The 20,273-nt window shown below is 27.5% G+C and overlaps 1 protein-coding gene and 1 long non-coding RNA gene across 2 annotated transcripts; one reads left to right on the plus strand and one right to left on the minus strand.

Annotated features, from left to right (window-relative positions):
- Positions 1 to 6,039: 6,039 nt before the first annotated feature.
- Positions 6,040 to 9,749, minus strand: LOC112697113 (cytokinin dehydrogenase 2). Its single transcript, XM_025750134.3, has 5 exons — positions 8,959 to 9,749; positions 7,649 to 7,776; positions 7,297 to 7,563; positions 6,929 to 7,200; positions 6,040 to 6,597 (listed from the first exon to the last, which is right to left on the minus strand). The coding sequence occupies exons 1-5, from the start codon at positions 9,599 to 9,601 to the stop codon at positions 6,309 to 6,311; spliced, it is 1,599 nt and encodes a 532-aa protein (XP_025605919.1). The 5' UTR covers positions 9,602 to 9,749; the 3' UTR covers positions 6,040 to 6,308.
- A 1,683-nt stretch (positions 9,750 to 11,432) lies between these two features.
- On the plus strand, positions 11,433 to 13,402 carry LOC112776776 (uncharacterized). Its single transcript, XR_003190186.2, has 3 exons — positions 11,433 to 11,972; positions 12,853 to 13,014; positions 13,129 to 13,402. It is a non-coding gene; the product is annotated as an uncharacterized lncRNA (long non-coding RNA).
- The last annotated feature ends 6,871 nt before the right edge of the window (positions 13,403 to 20,273 follow it).

Raw genomic sequence — 20,273 nt, forward strand, 5'->3', positions numbered from 1 at the left:
TATATTTATTACTATTATTTCTGTTTCATTTATCCAATTCTTTTTTTAGTTGTTCTTAAGATAAGATATTTTAAAAGTTAAGAAAAGGTATTTTTGGTATAATTTATATATAAATAAGTAAAAGAATGATAGTGACAAAATAAAAAAGATTATAGGAATATCTTTTTTGTTGTAGAATCATTGAATAGGGATTATAGGAATATCTTTTATTGAATATTTCTAGTTTTATCGAATTTTCAATTAGGTCCCTATACTTTTTTTCTTTTTAATTGGGTCCCTAAGAGTATACAAGTAATTTCACAATTAACTAACATTTTTTTAACGTTTAACGTTAATAAGAACTAAATTGAAAAAAAAATGAATGTATAGGGACCAATTGAAAGAAAAAAAAGTATAGAGACCTAATTGAAAATTTTGCGAAACTATAGAACCACATAGTAATTAAACCAATAATTAATAGTTTTACCTTAAAAAAAGTTAGCTCAATTGATTGAAGTTTTATGCTCTTAACAAATCGTGTTCCACGTCTATTTTTACATTTCACTCAAGTTTTTTACTTTTTTATTTTTTTATCAAAGTTGAGACTAAGAAAATTCAGCCCAAAAATAAAATAGTATAAAACTTTTTTCCCTCATAATTACTATCTATTTTTTCCCTCAAACTATTAATTTTATTTGCAATTACTTCAAATGTTTTGCTTTAAATATAATGGTTAATGATTGAAATGAATTTTTTGCAAATTTAAACATAATTAAATTCAGCATCATTATAAAAAATAAAAGACAGTATTATTGTATTCAATAAATATTAGTATTATTATATTCGTATAAACTGCTAATAGAAAATTTTTAAGTTACAATCTTAAAAATTTTAATTTTTCAAATTAAATCCTAAACAATTATATTCATTTATATCACCTTTGAGAAATTAAATATTTTGTAATTTTTATTTTTATAATTATTTTATTTATTATCATATTAGTATAAACTTAAAAATAATTATATTTATAAATTTTTTAAGATAAATACTATTATATAATTTTTATGTTAAAATTTTTAGCCCTTTAAAATTTTTCTTCAAGTTTTGTCATTAATGAAATGTTCACGTGTGTAAGTTGGATAAATCAATCTTTAAGATAAAAAAACATAAAAATTTTCGAAAACTTTAAAAAAAATCTCTAAACATTTCTTACAAATTTTGAAAACTTTTAAATAATATTTTCAAAAATTCTTCAAGGATTATTTTGAGAATTTTTAATTTTTTAAGAATGGTTATATATTTATTTTGGAGGTTAATTTGTCTTAATTAAATATACAGACAATAATTAATTAAGTGTTACTTTGTGAGTTAATATTTAACGTTAATACACTTACTATTAACGTCAATAGTTACTGTTAATAATTAAAAAAATGTATTATCTAATAAAAATAAATATTTAAAGTTAATTATTTTATATATTTTAAAATTTAAAAATTAAAATATTAACTAATTTGGTTGATTATTCGAGCTATAATATAGAAACAATTGGATAATATCAACTTCTTGTAAGCTCAATTCTGGTCAAGGACGGCATAATAAAAAATGTCACCGGCTTATTAATGAAGAGATATTTGATTTATCTCTCTCCCGTTTGACTTGCGCTTCTAGTTTCTCTTGGGGTGCATATAGCCCATTCCACCCCGAAAATTTTATTCGGTTCCAAATATTTTAAGGGTTAATTTAGTATAATTTTATTAGTTTTAGAATCAGATAAGAGTCTAAAAAATAGACTCAATTATTATTTTGAGCTGGATCTTGAATAATGCGAATTTAACTTCACCCAATTTATGTGCATTCTAAAAGAGTGAAAAAAGATATATATATTAATTTTAATATTATATTATATTAATTATAAGTTTATTATTTTATTTTTAATTACACTTGTTGAATTAGAAAATAGATAAAAAAAGTATCAAATTAAAATTTATAGACAAATTCAAGTTCAAATATGGATATCAAATTTTCGATAACAAATTTATTCTTTACACATAACTGTGATAATTATCAGTGCTAAGAGAAAGGGGAAGATTGAATCTTGGTATCCTTTACTGCTGAAGGACACTTTTGTATCATTAACAGAACATAAAGAGATATTTTTACTTTTATCTCCTATCGAGTAAAAAAATTCCTATTTTTGTCTCTTAAACATAAATAGAGTAAAGAGAAAGAAGTGACACATAGATATATCCTGATTCAACTACTAAGTGCATGTAGCCTACATTCAATCTCCATCACAATTAAGATGGAATTTAACTATCTTTTTCACAGGATTACATACACCAATCATTCTCTAGGATCTACCTAATCCTATGTGGGACAAATTCAGATTCTAACCCAATCTGAATTCGAATAGGACTCAACCTAACTTTCAACAACAAAGTGCTAATCTAACTTGTAAGAGAATTTTTACAGGACCATGACACAAAATAGATAGATGTACAAAGAATATTTGAGACATCTTATGACTTTTTTCAAGTTTAACTCACTGCTTTTTACCGCTCATTGGCTTTTTCTTACAAATCTCACCATATTTTTCTTTTTTCAATGAGACTGATACAGACTAAACTGAGAAAAAAATATAACATATAAACCATGAAGGAGAAGAACTCAGAATAGCTTGGGTAGCTATGAGAACTGAACTCAGTACTCTATTTTTTTCTCTTACCTTCAACCCTTGACCGTTCATCCTTATTATAGAAGAGTGAAACTTTCAAGGTTGAACCAAGTTCAACCCAATGCTGTCTTCTTCTCCAATCATCAGAGCTTGCAGCGGTTTGGAGAGAGAGAGAGAGAGAGAGAGAGAGAGAGAGAGAGAGAGAGATGCAATTTACCTTTTCTCTCATCCTTTTTTTTTTCAAGCTCCAATAATTTCATCCGTTGAACTTGACTTTGGTCCCAAATTTTGTTTCTAAGTGTTGATGAACTTTTGACCATGTTTGACTTCACTATCTCCATGGTAGCTTGATTTGATCTTGAAGTTTGGTAAAAAATTTTACGATTTCTAAGTGAAGCACAAAAGGAGAAAGAAGCTTTTTGACATTCTCAAACCAAGATAGAATAATTTTTTGGTTGTAGCCCTTCTTCTTTGTTTAGATTTGAAAATAATCTTTTTACCTTTTTTCATAACCTAATTTTTGCAGTTTGTTGAGTGACTTGACCGAAAGATAGTGAAGAGAGAGAGGATGGAAGTTTCAAGAAGATTAAAATAAATAAAACTTGGAGTTCAAATTTTTTTTTGTCAGATGGATTGGACAATCCCATTTCTAAATATTCTCATATGGATTTGACAACTCTCAATTCTATGTATAATACACATCTACACACTCCTCACACATTTACCAATTTTTTCTCTTCGACTGCAGTCAATAGAAGTTAAATCTGAGACCTTTAAGTTCAAATTTTTTAAAGTGTGGGTGTTGGTGACCGAGTCCAATCATAATATTTGATTTGCTTGTAGTTGACTAAGATTTGTGATAGTGTATGTGGGCTTAATGATTTGTTTTTGGGGCCAAGTTGTTTAATCTATTTTCTTGAACACTAACTAAATACATTACACAAATAATTGATAACTAGATAATAATATTTTTTTATCACTTTTAATCAATTATTGGCTTTCCAAACTTAACAAAGTGCATCATAAATAAATTTTTTTGTAAATTATTGTTAAAGTTTTAAAGATCCGATTTTCACTCGATCTAGATCCGATATAGTTGTGGCCTAAAAATGTTTAAATTTTATCGGGTTTAGGGCCAGATTATGGTCTAAAAAATAGACCCGGTATATATTTAGGATCGGGTATGGATCAGGATAAACTCGATTTTCACCCGACCTATGAAGACGCTTAGTTTATATTATATTTCCAACAGAATCTAATCGATAAGGGTAGAGGTGACAATAGATAGGATAGTGTATGATTTGAATCCAACCCTAATTTTATTCGTGAATTGATATTTTTATATGAACTCAATTCTACTCTATTTGTGGGTTGAGGATATTTCAATCTTAATTCTATTCATTCTTAATATGCGGATATCCGATTTTATTCGCGGATTACAAAAAAAGGTACAACATTATTATATAACTTAATGATAATTTAAAATAAAACTAATTTTTATGTAAAAAATGTATTAAATTATTAATTAATAATTTTTTTAGTAACTAAAAATCTTTTATATTTAGTGAAATGTCTTTAGTTCAACATCTATTTGAAATATATTTTTATATAAATATATAACATATACATATATAGAATGCGAGTTGAATTCAAACTCAATTCATACCCTACTTGACCTGTACAAAAATCCTATCCATTGTAATCGAGTTGGTAATCTTATTCAATCCGATTAGATCAAATTAAGTATCTACAGATAAAATATATATTACCACCCTAAACAAAAATTTAGGTCTATAATAATTATAACCATAACATAACATATATTTTATTAGGATAAATATGTCGATAAAGCTAAGATATATTTATCATGTAAAATTAAGAATGTAAATTATTAGATTATTCAATTAAATATATTCAATTAATATATTAAATAATTTAATAATTTATAATATTATTTTTATATAAAAATAAGGAACTTAATTATCTCTCCGTCGTGGTCAACCAATAACTAGGATGCGTCAAAATCATTAGTCGCAGTCGGTTCCGTTGTTTATATATATATATATATATATATATATATATATATATATATATATATATATATATATATATATATATATATATATATATATATATATATATATATATATTATCATGGCCACATCTTTGGTGGCACATTATTGGTGACTACAAATGATTAAACCAAGACCACTCAATAAAAAATTGATAAATAGTTTTTTAAAACAGTACTTGAGTTCACTAATTTTTTTTATTTTGAGGAGATGTTTCATAAAGATGTGTAAAACATCTTTGTATAAAAGATATTTATGTGTTATATTATTATTGGATGTATTAATGAATTAGTTATTTTTAAATTTTTTAATAAATTAAAATAAAATCAATTTTTTATAACAATAATAATAAATTCAATTTTTTTAGGGATTTAATTATATTTATAAATTTTTAGCGATTTAAACGTATCTCCAAAAAACAAAAAGTCAGGATATAATTGTCTTTTTATCAAAAAATTTAAAGATATTCGGTTTAGATGGTATAATTCGATCGGATCAAATTCGGTCTAATAATTATAATGCAGATAATTGGATTTATTATTGTTGTTATAATAAACCAATTTTATTTTGATTTATAATAAAAAAATAAATTATTAACCGGTTTAATAAGGATGTCTAATAATAATATGACATGTGTGAACGTCTTTAAAAAAAAAGACATTTTTAGTTTCTTTATTAAAGTGGTTTTCTTATTTTAATGCTAATCATGATGTCTGGTCAACAACTATACAACAGAATTCTAATAAGAAAGAAAATTGATATCAATAAAATTGGAGGACATCTTAATCAAACAATAGCATCAGCAACACCTGAACTAGGCCACGTATCTTAGCAACCATCGAGGACCAAAATCGATTTGGAGAAGTGAAGCGTGTCTACAAGTAGAGCTAGACATCTATTCCGACAGCAATGATAAAACCAAGGCACAGGTAAGTCCAACCAAATTTCGTCGCAACCATGACAAAGAGAATAGACAACATGATGGCATTGATAAGCGACGACGACGCCGTGTTACTAGCATTGCGTTTGTCATCTTTAACTTTAAACAAGATATAAAAGGGGACTACAACAACAAATAGCTCGAATTATATATAATAGTTCGAACAGATAAATTTTGCATGTAATTTAACACTAAATTTATGATATAAAAATATATATATATATTTAGTTATTTACTTATTTATCATGTTTGCTTAATGATTTTTATTGTCATTAGCAATGTCAAATTCAAAATCAAACACTTTCTTTTACTACACGTAAAAGTCATAAATTAATACAAACACATTAGTCATTATAGCCATTGAACATCAAAAGTCGCCATAGAATGCATCTATTATCATTGATTTTTTTGTTTCCATAATTATTCACATAATGACATTTTGTGAGTAACTATCTTTTTTTTCTCAAATTAAAAAAAAAAAGCCCAAATCCAAATTCATATAACAAGAGCTTATGTTATTTTATTGACTACATATGACAAGAGCATACATTAAAATTTAATATCCAAAGTACACTAAATAAACTGCTTATTGATCTATTTAATTAAAACAAGACGTACTGAAACTTGAAAACTCTCGTTGTTTTCAATTGAAAACTCTTTGTCCAGGAGCCAATATTCTTTTGGGATCAAATTCATCTTTTCCATCTTTGAAACTTTCCCATTTATGTCCAAAATGCTCCTTCCATTCTTCGTGAGTTTTGTTTTTTGGAAGATATGCTTTGATCCCAATACCCGAATTTTTACAGAAATCTAATACTTGATATTTTAGAGTACTCGATGCTTCATATTTATCGGGTGAAACATAATGTAGAAGACTCACAAGGTAGAATATTTCTTCATCGGGTATTGCCACCGCCATTTTATCATTCCATCTGTGAATTAATTAATATATACATTAGAATAAATATAAATAATTAATTAATTTTAAATTATTTAATATTAATTATTTTTATCTTTTTTGGAGATTTAAAATTTAGCGTAAAAAAATAATTTTTAAAAATTAACCCAAAAAAATTAACTTTTGAATTAAATTTAGGTGAAAATTCAGATATAATTAATTTAATTTGAAATTAATAGTTAAAAATCGTTAAATAATTTAATAGATTTAATTAAATTATTATTTAACGATTCTCAACTTTAACTTTACATAAAATTAACCGTACTTGAGTTTTCACTTTAGATTCATTTAGTGACGGAACTTACTTTGCTTTGTTCATGGGAAAAACTAACATGATCCCAATGGCAGTAATATTTTGCTTATAGACAATTTCCTTGAATACACCTTCATTTATATCTGAAATTCTGGATCCTGGAACAAAGAGATCCAACCAAGATTTTGGTGCCTCTGCAAGCCCTTGTGCCGCAAGAAGGTGATCAACAAAGTTGTACCTATTTAGGAAACCCTCGTACAATACGTCCCTTTCAAACTTAAATGTAGGAACGTATTTTAACCCCTTGATTAAATTTTCCACGTCCTGTTTGAAAAAAACAACATATGGTAAATAACTAAATAAGTGGCTCCTAAGAAAATATACGCGTGACTATAAAATGATTAACAAATAATTAATTACCTCGTCAATGTCGGCTTGATTACTATCATCATAATATTTAGCAAGCTCTAAGATATAAATGATGTTATGTTGGGACACTAAGGAATGTATGCGAGGCACATCTTCCATTGGATAAAAGGAAAGGTCATCAGGCCAATGCTCTATCTTAAGAAAACCTTGTACGAAATCGAATCCATTGCTGCCACTTCTTCCATGAACTGAAATTAAGTGTTCTTCGTCCTTAGTAAATTCAGAGAAATCAGTGTAAAGCAAACGGAGCCACTTCACCTGCAATAAAATCATCGCCAAAACTTAATTAATATTTATAATAAATATAATAATAAAAATTCAATAATAGTTAAATAATACTTACTTTTGCTGGGGCGGGACCTAAAGCTATTCTTGCTCTAGTGATTATTCCATATTGTCCTAAACCTCCAAGGACACCGTAAAATAATTTTGAATTCTTTTTGGCAGAACAGGTCACGTGATCTCCTTTTCCTGTCAAAGACGCAAGATCCAATGCATAAATTTTATATTTAAACAAGTATATAAAATTTTGCTTACACACATGACTAAACTGAACACTCCACGTTTCCCCCAACCCAAAGAAATATAAGAAAAAATAAACCAATCAAATGAAAAAGAAAAGTTGACTAAAAAAAGTTGTTAGGTGATAATAATTTAACTAAACATGTTGAATGAGTCACGCCTGTTGTCTTCAACAACTTCACTTAAATTTAGTAAAATGAAATAAAATGATCCCCTAAAAATAATTATAAAAAAATAATAAGATAACATATTAAAAATAAAACATAAAAAGTAAAAATTAATATTTTTTATATTTTATTTAGTGATAAATTAAAATAAATTAAAAATATATTTTATTTTATTTTTTATAAAAAAATAAAATAACAAATAAATTCCTGAAAATTTATATTTTAATATTATTTTTTGAAAAAATAAAAATATCAATAATGTCTTTTACGATAAAAAGTGAATAAATTAGTTCAAATTAAAAATTTATACTATAATCATAAGAGTTAATTTAGAGATAACATATCATATCTGCTATCATAACAAATTTTATTGGTATATTTTTTTAAGAATTAATTCGAAGTGTAAATTTAGAGATATTTTTTATTATTTTATTCTACAAAAAATTTAAAAAAATATAATTATAAAAAATTAATAAAAAATTACCTCTTTTAATATTTTTGTATTTTTTATAAAAAATCTAAAATATATTAATTTAATACCACTAAATACAATATTTTTAGGTAGAAATTCAAATACAGCCCACTTCACGTGAAGTTGATAATTGAGAGCAGTTAAATAATTTTACTGATTAACTACATTTTTATTTAACGGAGCTCTCAGCTATCAACTTCACGTGAAGTGGACTGTGCCTAAATTTTCACTATATTTTTATGTACAATGTTATGTCTCTGTATATTTTTACGGAAAAATTTAGGGGCTAGCAGTTTTATTGAATTTTAGCCAGCATGTAATCAGCAGAGAAAGATGAGTCATTGGATAAAATCTCACACCAATCTCACACCATCAAATCATCATTGATGGCTAATTGATAGCTAACAATCACAAAAATTGCTGGCCCTATCATTGCTCTATTTTTACCAGTGTCTCATAAACAAAGGCATAGGGAATAATAGGAATGCATACCAGTAATAACATCGAGTTCATAAACATTAGAGATCTGAGGGCCGTATTTGAATACTTGGCCACCAACTCCGGCATTGACGAGGGTTCCGGCAACCGAAGTGCCCAAACTATCAGTAAACGAGAGTGGTGTGAGTCCATATTCCAGTGCGGCATGCAACACATCGTTCCACACCTGCTCCCCGCCCACGTCAGCATAAGAATTCCATGGATCCTTCTCATCGCGAAATATAACAACCCCCTTCCCGTGTCTGTAACCGTTTAGATGCGTCATGTTCACCACTATCCCCTCACGCGCCATCGCTTGTCCGTACACCGAGTGTGCTTGCCCTCTAGCTGCTATTGGGATAGGGGTAGGAAGGGAATTTGACAGCTTTATCAGTTCTGTTATGTCGTGCGTGGAAGTTGGTTCAAGAACCGCTAACGGCTTTTCGTTAATCACAAAACCGTAATCGGTTGAGGCAAGTGTAAGGGTAGTATTGTCACAAGCAAATTTATTGGATAGTGTGATGGGTGTGGGTGCATGAAATAATATTGGACATAGATCTGTGGATATTTCTGCATTTGTGAGCATACTAGTAGTTTCTAGACATAATAAAAGAACCAACATAAAACCATTTTTATCAAGTATAGAAAACCTTGCCATTTTTGTGTGCTATTTTTACTTAATACATATGCTTTGAGTAATGTATATAAGTGTGTAAGAGCACTAACTCTGATTTCTGTGGATTATTGGGTACATAGGTTGTGTGCTATTTATACACTGAGCTAGCTACTCCGTGGCGAGGAAGTATAAGAAATCAGGGTACATAACGTTATTTTTATATTATTTAACTGAGTGTCTATTTTGGACCCGTTTTTCAAATTTAAGTGAATAAAAAAGACAGTGGTTGTTAAGAAACTTGTAATGATATGCCCGCTGTTTTTTTTGTTTAGAAGTATAAACCGGCGGCTGATTTGGACTATCTTTTAATGAAAAGTAAATCTAAATATATAAATGGAATAACATTTAATTAGACTAGTTTAACTTTAGTTTTAATTTGTTTTCCTCAACATATCTGAAACAAATCAATTTGATCGAATATCAAATTGGTTTGATTCGAGGGGCTAAAATATTCAATTTTTTATTTATTAGAGATATAATAATTTACATTGTCTTTTTTCTCTTATTTTAAGTTTTTAAGAAAAATAATTTTATGACATAACCTCAAAGTTTTATGTCCAAAAAATTAAAAAATACAATTATTTATATTGTTTTTTTTATGAACTTAAATTTTTAGGATACAATAATTTTATGACATTGTTTTAGTGAATACATTAACTTTTAATATTTTTTATTCATTATAACATAATAAAACTTTTGTTAATATTATTTTTTTAAACAATATCCAAAAGAATCAGTCATTAATATATAAAATATATATTAAAATATAAAGTATACATTAAAAATAAATTAAATAATTTATATTTATATATAAATATATAATAATTAATTTAGTAATTAAATTTTAGTGTGTACATAATATTTTTATTTTTTAAATTTAAAGATGACCAAGTATATCAATAAACATAATATTTTATAATGATAAGTTATGGAGTGATAATTTTTTTAATTCTCATAATGAATACTTATAGAAAAATGTTCCATTAAAATACTAAGAAAATTCATTTTGTTGTAGTAAGCTAAAAGAATATAGCTGCAAGGATATAATAGAAACAACAAACAATAATTGTATTCTTGTTATTCTGTCATTTGCATGATGCAACCATGCATACTTGGCCGACTTGGAATTTTTCTTCACCTGTTATTTTGCATTTTCTTTTGTTGGCCACCGCCAAGAGTTTTCGCCTATTAAAAAATTTCAAAAAAAATTGAAGTGAAAAGAAATTTTTGAATATTCAATTAATAAATCCATCGTCTTATAAATTTTTTGCTGCTTCTTATTTTCTAGAACTAATTTTTCATACTCTGTCGTTCTTGACATCTTTCATCATATCCATCATATATATATATATATATATATATATATATATATATATATATATATATATATATAATTATGTATTGATTAGTTGTTATTATATTATATTATATTATATTTTCTCTTGAATGGCAATAACTTGTCCAGAGTTCGGATATATATCTACTTCATTTTGACTAATTCCCTTGTTTTATTGATTAGTAAAAGTTATAGTTTAGTTTTTGTAATTTAATTAGTTATAGTTGTTTATCCTTCCACGCGGAGTTTTAAAAAATTATAGTCAAATGCTGGAGATCGTTTTAATATTTTTTATTGAAAAAGAAGTGTGAAAAAGATTAGTCCACATCGTTATGCATACAACTTAAAAGTCACATTTTTTGTAGTTTAATATCTCAAAGTCAACAAATCAATCAAGATTATTATCAAGCATATAGTATATATACCTTAGAGCAAGAGGATTTACATTTGTGCACGCATATATGTGAAAAGGAGAATACTAAGTAGACAATAAATTTGTTGAATAATATAAATAATGGATCTTAAAAATTAGTCTAATTAAATTATTAACATAGTATATTCATATATACTATCTAACTTAAATTTTAATTTTAATCATCTTAATTACTAACATTATAATCATGCCACTCACTCTTTTTTTTTGACTTAGTAGTAAAAATTTTTCCTCTTTTTTATTATTGAAACGGCATTTAAGAAGTAGTAGCCTTCTCCTACCCTCAATTGAAACGGCATTAATAAAGAAGAACCTTCCCACATCCGATACTTCTTTTTTGCTGTATCCCGTCGTCCATCCTGCTTCTCTCCGAACCGACCATTTCCCGGCGCGCCTCCATTGTGAAGACGAGCAGCAGCAGGCGAACCCCTGTCGCCGTCGCGTGAAAGTCACCCATCCGCCACCCACGTTATCTTTTAACGGTCATCTCCCGAGGTTGAAGTCCCTGCATGTCCGCGCCGCTTGGAGTCTTCTTTGGACAAAACCAGAGCAACCTGGTGTGTGTTTGCTTGCCCCTATTAAAGGTTAGTCTCCTGATAGCTGTTTCTTCAAGGTTTAGATGTTCATAATAATTTTTATGTTGTGGTTGCATAGAAGAGTTTTGCTACTTGTGGGAATTGTTGGGTCTGTTTAACTTCTTCAAGTGTTTGTTAACATAAGGAAACTGAAAAGAATAATAACATGTACATGTTGTTGAGGATCCGGCTTTTCGCGTCTTGCTTTTTAATACTTGGCTGTATTTGGATTTGTTTTGTCTCCGGGTATTAGTAAGTCAGCAATTGATGTGAAGCACGTGTTTGCAATTTGTTGCTTTGTGAGTTGTTTAATCACTCTAAGTCGGATGGTCATTTCTATACATGAATGGATGGTTGAATTTTTTGCATAGTTGTTTGAAATTTGGTTGAGGATGTTAACTTTTTTCTTCCTTCTAATACATAACCTAAAAGGGGTGTCACATTTGAATAACTGTTCAATTATCTGATTATGCATATTTGATTTTGAAAAGATAAGTTTAAATTGGTATCTCGTTTGTTTATTTAACGAAAAAATTGTAAGAATAATTTGGAATCAATTTACATTTTTCTAGTCTTAGTTGAGAGTGTCTTTTAATTTTTTCTCACATGTCTACTTGCATTTGATGCATTTGATTGAATAGGATCTAAATAAAAGTAGTTTTGGCATTGAGTTTAACCATGTAAAGACTCTATTTACATGTTGATCAGCATATTTGACTACCATCGCAATCAATATTTGGGAACATTCTAAATAAACCAGCTTTAGACTTTAAAAACACTGAGTAAGTCAGTATGAATAGTTCTTTTGACACACCAGATCGAAATAAATAATGCGTTGCCTTGAATTTGCAAGTTAATTGGTCCGTTTGATTTTTTTTAATACTTGCAGCGGAAAAATTATACTAGATGAATGTTTAAAGTTGGGCGTTGTGAGATGATCTACGGCATTTAGGAAGCAATTTCTATTGTTACTAATCTCTAGAGCCTATCAAGCTGATTATATTATGACTTGTTTTGGTGACTTTCGTAATCAGAAGTTCAATTTTGACTGGTACGCTTTTAAGGACCTTGTTTTACTTGATTTTTTTGTTATCTGCCTGTGTATTCATACTGCGCACGACCGTGGATGTTCTGCTGTTGATTTTCATATTTTTTTAAATTACAGCAAAGATAGTAATATCACATGGTTCATGGATGCTTGGATTAAAGCGAACTGTATGAAATTTGATAGAGTTTGGGCTTGATATTTTAGAATTCTTTTCTTTATCTGTTTCTTGTTCATGTGATTGACTTTTAATTTCTATGAATTATGGATGTTCAATTTTGTAAGAAACGATGGATGCAAAAAGAGATGACTTTTAGGGATGGCTTAACTATATATGAGTTAAATTGGTTGTAAATACTATAGTTGTATAATGTTTGATGTCTACATATTTGTGACTTTATTATTTTCAATCATGGATGTTGTAAAAACTCGTGTTAAAATTTTAAGAATAATACATAGTTTTATTTATAGAAATAATATTTTTTATGCGTGTGAAATTTTCTAAATAATGCGAGCGGACTATTGATAAACCTGTGAGGAAGAACCGGAATCAGAAAAAGTAATAGATGTACCTAGAACCCGTTTGGGAAGTAGCAGACAACTACTTTTTTTTAAATTTTAAATTATGAAAAGCCACAATAAAAAAAACTAAAAAACAACAACAAAATATACATTGACACACATTTCATATTAATTTTTAATTTTCACCTATCATATCATGCACAATAAAACAACAAATACTAACTATATAATAATTTCTTTTGCATTGCCATTAAGATTATTGTGAATTAGAATTTTAATATCCATTCTTTTGTGTAAAAAAATTGTATTTTTTCCAGTTATTTATCCAAACACTACAACTTTAAAATAAGTATTTTTATAACTAAAAATCAACACAAAATAACATATTTATAAGTTGCTATTAATAAAAGTCTTTCTACTTTAAACTCTTTTTTCAAAAGAGCTTATTCAAGTTGTTAACCCAAATTGAACCTTAGTCTTTAAGACCACAAATACCTTTTTCACATTGTTTACGTGTTTTCATGGTGGAATTTTGTTACAACTGAAAGGATAAATTTTCAGGGTTCTGTTTCAAGATATTAGCGAAGCGTAAAAGTTATTAATTAAAAATAACCATCTGCGTACCAATAAAAATAACCATCCGCTATCATATAGAATCGAACATCCAGTCTCTACTATTTGTTACTATTTACACACCACAGCAAGACTCTTCTAAATAACCATTTGGGTGACAATAGAGATAACTATCTGTTAGTCTATAGAATCAAACATCCAGCCTTTATTACTTGTAACTGACCACATACTCTACACCAAGACTATTACGAATAACTATTTGGGTACTAGTAAAAATAACCATCCGCTATCCTATTGAATCAAACATCCATATTAAAATACTTGCAACTGATCACACACACTACATCCAGATTATTCTAAATAACCATCTGGGTAACAAAAGAAATAACCATTCGCTTTCTTATTAAATCGAACATCCAATTTATAATACTTTTAATGAATCACACACACTACACCCAAACTATTCAAAATAACCATCTGGATAACAATAGAAATAAACATCCGCTATCCTATTAAATCAAATATCCAGTTTAACATAATTGTAACTAATTATACACATCACACCAAGGCTATTACAAAATAACCATTTGGGTACCAATAGAAATAACTATCCGCTACGCTATTAAATCGAAACCGACTTTCTTTGCATATGTTGTATAAAAATCCTAAGCCAGTTTCAAATGCTCAAACCGCATCCTAACTCTTGGTATTTCGTCTTCGACAAGGCAACTATGATTCGGTAACTGCGAATCAGTTCAAAACAGACACCATTCGATGAACATGAGGATTAATGATCAATTCAAATATCCAGTTCACGAAAAAATAGCAATATACGAAAGATCAAACCTCATCAACAAGATTTGTGTCATCACTTCCAGTAATGTCCGTACATTCTATGACCTACAATCAAACATACACAAACTAATTAGATACCGTACTATTAAACAAGTTTCAACTAAAAAGATTTTATTAATACTTTTTCTAAAAATATCATTAAAAATTTATTACTATACATAACTTACAAGAAATAATAATAATGAAAAGTGTACTCATAAAAAATCTCACCTAATTTGTTAAGCTTATATTAACTATTTATATAGAGCATGCATGGATCTGCCACAACTGAATCGCACCTACACACCCTAAAACCAAGTCCATTTCTATGCTTTGAAAAGTCAAAAAACTCGTTATTTCTTCTTGGATGTGAATGATACACTCCCATTCTCCATTTTCGTTTCTTCAATTCCTTCCTTTCCAATCCTCTCTTATTTCTTTTTCTTTTTATTTGTTTATTAATTAATTTATTTTTCTTATAGTAGTAATCAATGTTGTATGTATTGTGGACTTGCTAATTAGAATTTTAGGGCCTTTGAGTACTATATTGTATGTTATGCACAACTGTACATATATTTTTTAGCAATATTATATAGCATGAAAAAATAAAAAAGAATGCAAAAATAAAAAATATATTTAATTAGCATCCAAAATGAACAACATTTCCACTTAGAATATATATTTTCATCTATAAAGTGAGTTGTGACCAAATTTATTTGTGCATGCATGGCATAGAAGTATAAGGATGGAAATTTAAAATAATCTAATGGCAACCATGTGAAATGTTTAAAACATACATAAATAGGTAGTTTCATTCAATTTACTTAACTAAACATGATATGCACTTCTTAATTACACTAATCAAATGACCAAATTTAAAATTTTAAACCAATTTGGTGTTTAAACAAAACTAATAATCAAGTGCCATGTCAAAACTCAATCTAAACATCATTATAAATAGCATAACATTACACAATTCTGAATTATAATGCCTAAAAATAACAAAATTTAAGACAAATATTGGCCAAATATAAGAATTAAATAAAAAGTTTCACTCAGTCATTTCATTGAGCATATAGTGTGCACAATATATAAACAGGAATTTTAAACTCAATTTAAGCAGCAATCAATCTAGAAAAATCAGCCATCAAACATTTTGGAATCCAAAAAGTATCAATCCATTAATCTAAGCCTAATCTAAACACTAAAAGCAGAATTAAAAATTAGTTAAAATAAATAAACGAAAGAACACAGGCAGGAAGAAGCATAGAACCTGCGTCGGTGAAAGGGAAAAATGGAAAGAGAGGGATAGCAGAGGTGGTGTTGCAGCGGCACAGAGTTCAGCCACTGCTGAGTTGCATTGGGGTTTCTCGTCGGGATTAGGCTTTGCACAGAGACCAGCAAGGTAGCGTACAGGGGATTGAGGAAAAATGGAGAAAGAGGGAAGAAGAAAAAAAAAGAAGGAAGAGAAAGGGGGTAGGCAACGGTGGTCGTCGGTGGTGATGGCGGTGGTGTCGGATAGAAGGTTGGGACTGGATTGAGAATGTAAAAGAGAAAAAGGTCAAGCGAAAAGAAGATAAGACGAGAGGATAGTTGCAGAAATTTAATTTAGCAATGTGAAAATTCTGATTTTTTTTAATTTAAAAAATAATTAATATTAAAATTTAATTAATCAAACTATTAATTATATTTAAAATTAATTTATTTTTTTAATTTTATTATTTATATTATTTACTAATATTATTCACCTGTACTTTTTCATATGAAAAAAAAAAAAAAACTTATGCATGCACATATATCTATATACTTTTCATGAATGTATGATAATTGATAAATGAGTAAAAAATAGAATAATTAAAACAGCAGCGGACATAAATAAGAAACGTGGTTAAATGTGAAAGCTAAAATAAAGGGAAGGAATAGATCAAAGATGATGTACTAGAAGGAATTCAACGATATATATATGAAAATATATATAAGCAAGTTGTACTAAGGAAAATTGAATAATATTACCATGTTATTCGCTAAATACTAGTCAACGAAAATGTCACTAGCTTATAAAATATCTGTTTGTACCTTGACTTTGCGTTTTGAATTTGTACTGTATTTTTTTATTTTAATAATAAAGGTTGAGGACCATACGACTAAATAACACGTTTACTTTTGATAATATAATCCGGTAGGTCGTTAATTAAATGGTCCGTTCAGCTCATTTAGACTCGATTTGTTTAATCATATAGATTAAATAGATTGATCTATTTAAGTTTGTTTTATTTAACAACTATAATTTTTTAATTTAGATTATTTATGATCAATTTAATTGATTCAATAGATTGATCTATTTATTTTTTATAAAATATTTTAATAAATAGATAATATTTTTTTAGTTGATAAATTAAATTTTCGAATCGAATAAAAAAAATATTAACTAAAAATACTATTTTTTAAAAAAAATTAAATAGATTATCTATTTAGCAAGTTTAATCTGTTATTTTTTTATTAGATTCAATCCGTTTAACTTAAAATTTAAATGGAATTAATTTTAAAGGTAAAATTCATCTATTTAAATGAATAAATAAATTAGTCCAATGAATTTAACCAATTTTAATGATTTTAAAATGTAACTCAGTTCAAAGATTCAAAAATAGAGACTAATAAATTCATTACCAAACATAAGTTGACTAATTAGTTTAGCATAATCATATCATTCAATTATACATATCATTGAAAATATTTTTTAAATAAAAAAAATCTAGAAAATTAATTATGATATAAGTCAATTTAAACTAATTTTTTTATTTTTAATTTTAAAATTCTAACAAATTAAGATAGTAGTTTTTTTTTTTTTTTATATAACTAACCTATTTTTCAACCAATTAACATCACTTGTCTATACTTCTAATTAGTTCCTAGCATAAATCATTTCAAATTTACTATCTTGCTCAATGCAACTTCTTCAAGCAAGTAAATATGTGTGGTCTCTTTTTGTCAAAGTGATACTTTTCAACAAAATTATTAATAATGAGCTATGGATTTCAAAAAGAGGAGATAAAAAAAAATAGAAAAGACAGTTAGAAGAACTTGCGAAATGAGAAACAAACACTACCATAACACATACATGGCAAGACAGTAGATATATACATGTAAGATAAATTTCATAGAAGACTTCTATTTGAGGAAATAAATTAAAAAAATGTCCATTTTATATAAATTATAAAGGCACACTGTAATACTCGTCAAAGTGATATTGTATAGGAATTTAACTATATGTTAAGCTGAAGAACTGGTAATGTAACGCATACACTCATATTTAAAGTTATTGAAGTGAGTACCGAGATATTATATAAAAATTTGAGTAAAAGCTAAAAAGTATTATCCTTTCCGAGAGCAAAAATTACTTTAAAGATTAAGGATTTAAATGTGAAGTGCGATAGGGAAAAAATGATATCGTGTACAATATAGTTGTTAATTAATTATATATTCTATTTTTTTTGTTAGCATATATTTTTTTGACAATTTCTCTAACTCCAATATCAAAAATTAGATTGAAGAGTATGAAAAATCTTAAGGAACTGCTTTGATAAATCTAAAACTCTAATACCATGTCATGATACCACTCATCTCAAAGACTTACATTGATGGGAAAAGATAACACTAATAGTTATATCTCTAATATTCCTTAAACTTCCATTATACGCATTGTACAAATATTCTATTGGCTCCTCATACTTTTTTTTTTAATTCTAAAAAAATATTACAAAGAGAATATTAATTAATTTGTTATTATTCGTTCTAATATCTAATAATTTAACTTTATGAGCTTAATTAATTATTATATTATAAAAATTATTTAAATGAAATGCTATAATATTAATTATATAGGAATAAGTACTGTTTTGACTTTTTAAGTCTAAAATCAAAATCAAAATCATTCCTAATTTTATTTTTTATTCAAAAGCATCCCAACATTTCATTTGGTATTAAAGTTATTTTTTAAAATAAAATATTTTTTAAATGACAAAAATATTCCTTTTATCATCCTCTTTATTTGGTTGTCTTCTCCCCTTATTAAAGAAACTTTTTTTTTTTTTCTCCCATTTTTGTCCCTTCCAATACTTTAGAAAGAAGAACTAAGTTCTTATTTAAATGTCATTAAATCGATAGAAAAGATTTTTTTAATAAAAAATATTTTATTTATATATGTTTGACAAATTTTTAATGGTAAAAATAAAAGTATTAAAAAATAATAAAAAAATCTTTTTTTAAAAGTTTTAATTTCTATTTTTTAAAAGATTTTTTTCTTTAAAAAAATATTTTTTACATAATAAATAAACAAAAAAGTGATTTTATCTTATTGTACTTAAACATAATTAATAGATACAAATATTTTTTACATGAAATATCCAAACATAAAATTATTTTTACTTTTTCAAATGATCTTTTGAAAAAAAATAACTTAAAATATTTTCTTATAAATTCACTCAAACAAATCCTAAAAATCGTTAAATACAATTAATAAAACTTAGCTCTAACTACAATTAAAATTTTCTAAATACAATTAACAAAACTCAAATCCAATTACAAGAAGCAGAAATTCATAAATCTAATTACCAAAAACAGTCAAATACAAGTTATATTAGTAACTTATTGGTAATAGAGAAGGTGGATGACGGTGGGCACAGGGATTCTATTGGTGGACCACCGCTGAGCTGCTGAAGGCGAGTTTGTCGTCGCATGTGGAGGCAGAACAACGAAGCGAGTGGAGAAGGAGAATGGACACAAGTGGAGGTGGCAACGACGGGGGCATTATTGGTGGAGGCAGAGGTATCGTTAGACTGCTAGAAGCGAACAGATTTTTGTGGGTGGAGGCAGAAAAACGACGCGAGTGGAGGAGGAGAAGTGATATAGGTGGAGGCGATAGTGACAACATGATCGGGACATTATTGGTGGAGGCAGAGGTGCCGCTGGAAGTAGGATAGCAGATTATTATTGGTGGAGGCAAAAACACGGGTATGAGAGGAAGAAGGAGGTTAGGCTGCCGTTGATAGAGGATAGTCTCTGAGTCTAAGAGAAGAGGCATTGGGTTTGGGTGAGGGAGAGTGAATGCTGATGATAGGATGGGAGGAGGAAGATGACAGGGTAGAAAGAGATAAGAAAGAAGATTATTTTTTTAATTATTAAATTTTATAAAGGATAAATTTGTCAAAAATGACGATTTTAATACCAGATGAAATATTGAGAATGATTTCGAATAAAAATAAGGTTAGTAGCAATTTTGATTTTGACCCTAAATCTTAGGATCAAAACCGTACTTATCCAGTTATCCCGATTATATA

The sequence above is a fragment of the Arachis hypogaea genome, chromosome 1, assembly GCF_003086295.3.
Source record: "Arachis hypogaea cultivar Tifrunner chromosome 1, arahy.Tifrunner.gnm2.J5K5, whole genome shotgun sequence".
NCBI lineage: Eukaryota > Viridiplantae > Streptophyta > Magnoliopsida > Fabales > Fabaceae > Arachis > Arachis hypogaea.

What these genes read in the sequence shown, in the direction of transcription:
- LOC112697113 (XM_025750134.3), bottom strand. Translation starts at nt 9,601, where the DNA reads ATGGCAAGGTTTTCTATACTTGATAAAAATGGTTTTATGTTGGTTCTT. An exon ending in TGAACTCGATGTTATTACTG is followed by an intron (nt 7,777 to 8,958) that starts GTATGCATTCCT and finishes CGTCTTTGACAG; the next exon opens with GAAAAGGAGATCACGTGACC. An exon ending in TAGGTCCCGCCCCAGCAAAA is followed by an intron (nt 7,564 to 7,648) that starts GTAAGTATTATT and finishes ATTTTATTGCAG; the next exon opens with GTGAAGTGGCTCCGTTTGCT.